Source organism: Ricinus communis, chromosome 7 (assembly GCF_019578655.1).
Source record: "Ricinus communis isolate WT05 ecotype wild-type chromosome 7, ASM1957865v1, whole genome shotgun sequence".
In the NCBI taxonomy this organism is placed as follows: Eukaryota; Viridiplantae; Streptophyta; class Magnoliopsida; order Malpighiales; family Euphorbiaceae; genus Ricinus; species Ricinus communis.
In genome coordinates, this window is record NC_063262.1 from 19,755,637 (window position 1) to 19,757,800 (window position 2,164).

The 2,164-nt window shown below is 36.0% G+C and overlaps 1 protein-coding gene across 1 annotated transcript; it reads right to left on the bottom strand.

Moving 5' to 3' along the window:
* LOC8277729 (peroxidase 3) lies at positions 1 to 1,956 on the bottom strand. The gene is given in 5 exon segments (XM_015717208.3): positions 1 to 831; positions 988 to 1,147; positions 1,396 to 1,554; positions 1,557 to 1,592; positions 1,694 to 1,956. Coding segments are annotated over 5 exon segments (957 nt in total). The 5' UTR covers positions 1,907 to 1,956; the 3' UTR covers positions 1 to 442.
* Positions 1,957 to 2,164: the final 208 nt, after the last annotated feature.

Genomic DNA, 2,164 nt, shown 5'->3' on the forward strand with positions numbered 1-2,164 from the left:
ATTTTAAATCTATTTTTTAGCTAAATATATGGAATTTAGAATTCTTCAATTCAAACCAGCCTATAATGAAATTTATAATCGAGTTGGTTAAATTTTAATGAATATCAAATCTATTTATATATAAAACTAACTCCTATTCCGTCAAAAATGCTGCAAATGATAAAATCACTCCAATGAGTGTGATTGTAAAAACCTTTTGTACATAATATAGATTTTGATTACAAATAAGAGAATGACCAGAAAGAAGAAAATAACTTACAGAAGAAAAAAGAGACAAATACACTTGAATTATTCACCGGAAAACAATCATATTACAAGCACACCAAGTAAATTCCTGCAAAATAATACATACACACATTCAATTCCTTATTTTTTTCCCAGAAAGAAGCACTAAACTAAAAAAAAAAAAAGACAATAAAAAAATCTAATGATAAATTATCTATTAATTAACCACTGCACAATGCTTCCTAATCTCACCATCAGACCCAGTTTTAACATTGATCCTACCCATTTTCTCCATGGAGTTGGCATATTCTGCAAAGAAATCTTGTAGTGAACCCTTGAGGATCTGGTTAATAAAAGACAGGCTAACAGAATTTGTGGTCAAGGCAGCATCAGATTCAAAGAGACCCCTTCTTTTAAGTAGAAGTGAGTAATAACTAAGGTCAAATGTCTTGCGACTCCCAGGATCCATCTCAATCTTAGTAGTAGTGTCATCAGGACTCCTGCACTTCCTTGCCTTGAGATTGTAGCATATTCACTATCTAGATTTGAAGTTATACAATCTGTCCGAAATTGTTGAGCAGTGGGCCATCCCAATTGTGTGTGCCCCTGAAATAATTCAGCCAACCAGGTTTATGCGTCAGGCAGTGATTCCATATAAAAATATATGACATTTGCTTATTCTTAATACATACTACAGTAGGTTTACATGTTTCGTTAGAAAAAGAAAAATGTAAGGATGTGATGAGTATGTTCAGTAATTACCCGAGAGCAAGACAAGGTCTTTCAGATCAAGTCCTTGGTTGGCAAACAGTGTTTGGAGAGTGGTGATGTTGGCAAAGGGAGCTGGGATGGCTGTGGCCTCTGAGGATCTTGATATTACTCCATCTCTTATACCAGTTGGAACTTGCCAGGATGGACCTCCCTATCCACATAAAAGGAATTAAGAAGAAAATATAATTATTATATATATAGAAATCTTGAAAACATGCACTAATGGTTACTGTTATAGGACCTATACTTTGCTCCATTGCTTTGGTCCTACAAATGTAATATAAAGACAAAAATTCCTGTTGAACGAAGTAATGTTCCTGCTGTTGAGCAAGCTTAGCTCTTGCTAATGCAAGTCTTATTTCTCAAGAATATTATATATAAATATATTGAATCACATACTGTGGCGACTATGGAGTCCCTAGTGACCAGAGTAATAATATCTGCACAAGAAACAACGCCTGGACATTCATCTTCAAGCAAGCTCTTCACTCTATCAATGAAGTCGAAGCCTCTTAGCGATCGATTTGGAGCAGCAGCCTTTTTGGGTTGTTCGCCGCCATCGACGATGAGTTCAGAAGCACAGATGCATCACAGCCCTGACGCACAATATATACATTGCAACACTCCAGTTACTGTTAAGCAAGAAAGAGACAGAGAGAGAACGAAATAAGTTGAATTGAAGAATTAGTAGACAAACCCTGACAAAACAATCATGGAAGTGCATTCTTATGAAGGATGCTGTCAAAGAAGGAGCATTGTGGATGTGCTCATTGACAAAGTCAGAAACAATCTTCTCCGCTTTTGGGCAGCTTTTAGCATAAAAGTTCATCTGCAGTTGAGCTTCAGTTGAGCTTATAAATGCTAAAAGACCAAAGATGATCAGACCCAAATACCCAATATTCCCTCTCATCTTGAATGCTTGCAAGAAATTTTCAGACGGAGAAGGGGTTACTTGGATATATAGAAGAAGCTGCCCCAGTTGTACTTGCAAAGCCTAGAATATTGAAAGGAAAACTTATTGGCCTAGATTTGTGCTACAAGATAAGAAGCAAGTCGATAAAAACAGTCCATCTAGCTAACGAACATGTGCAATCTTGCATCCTCTTAATATACTTTAATTTAATGTGCATTAAAATATATGTGGTTAGTTAGACTTGTCTCCTTGATT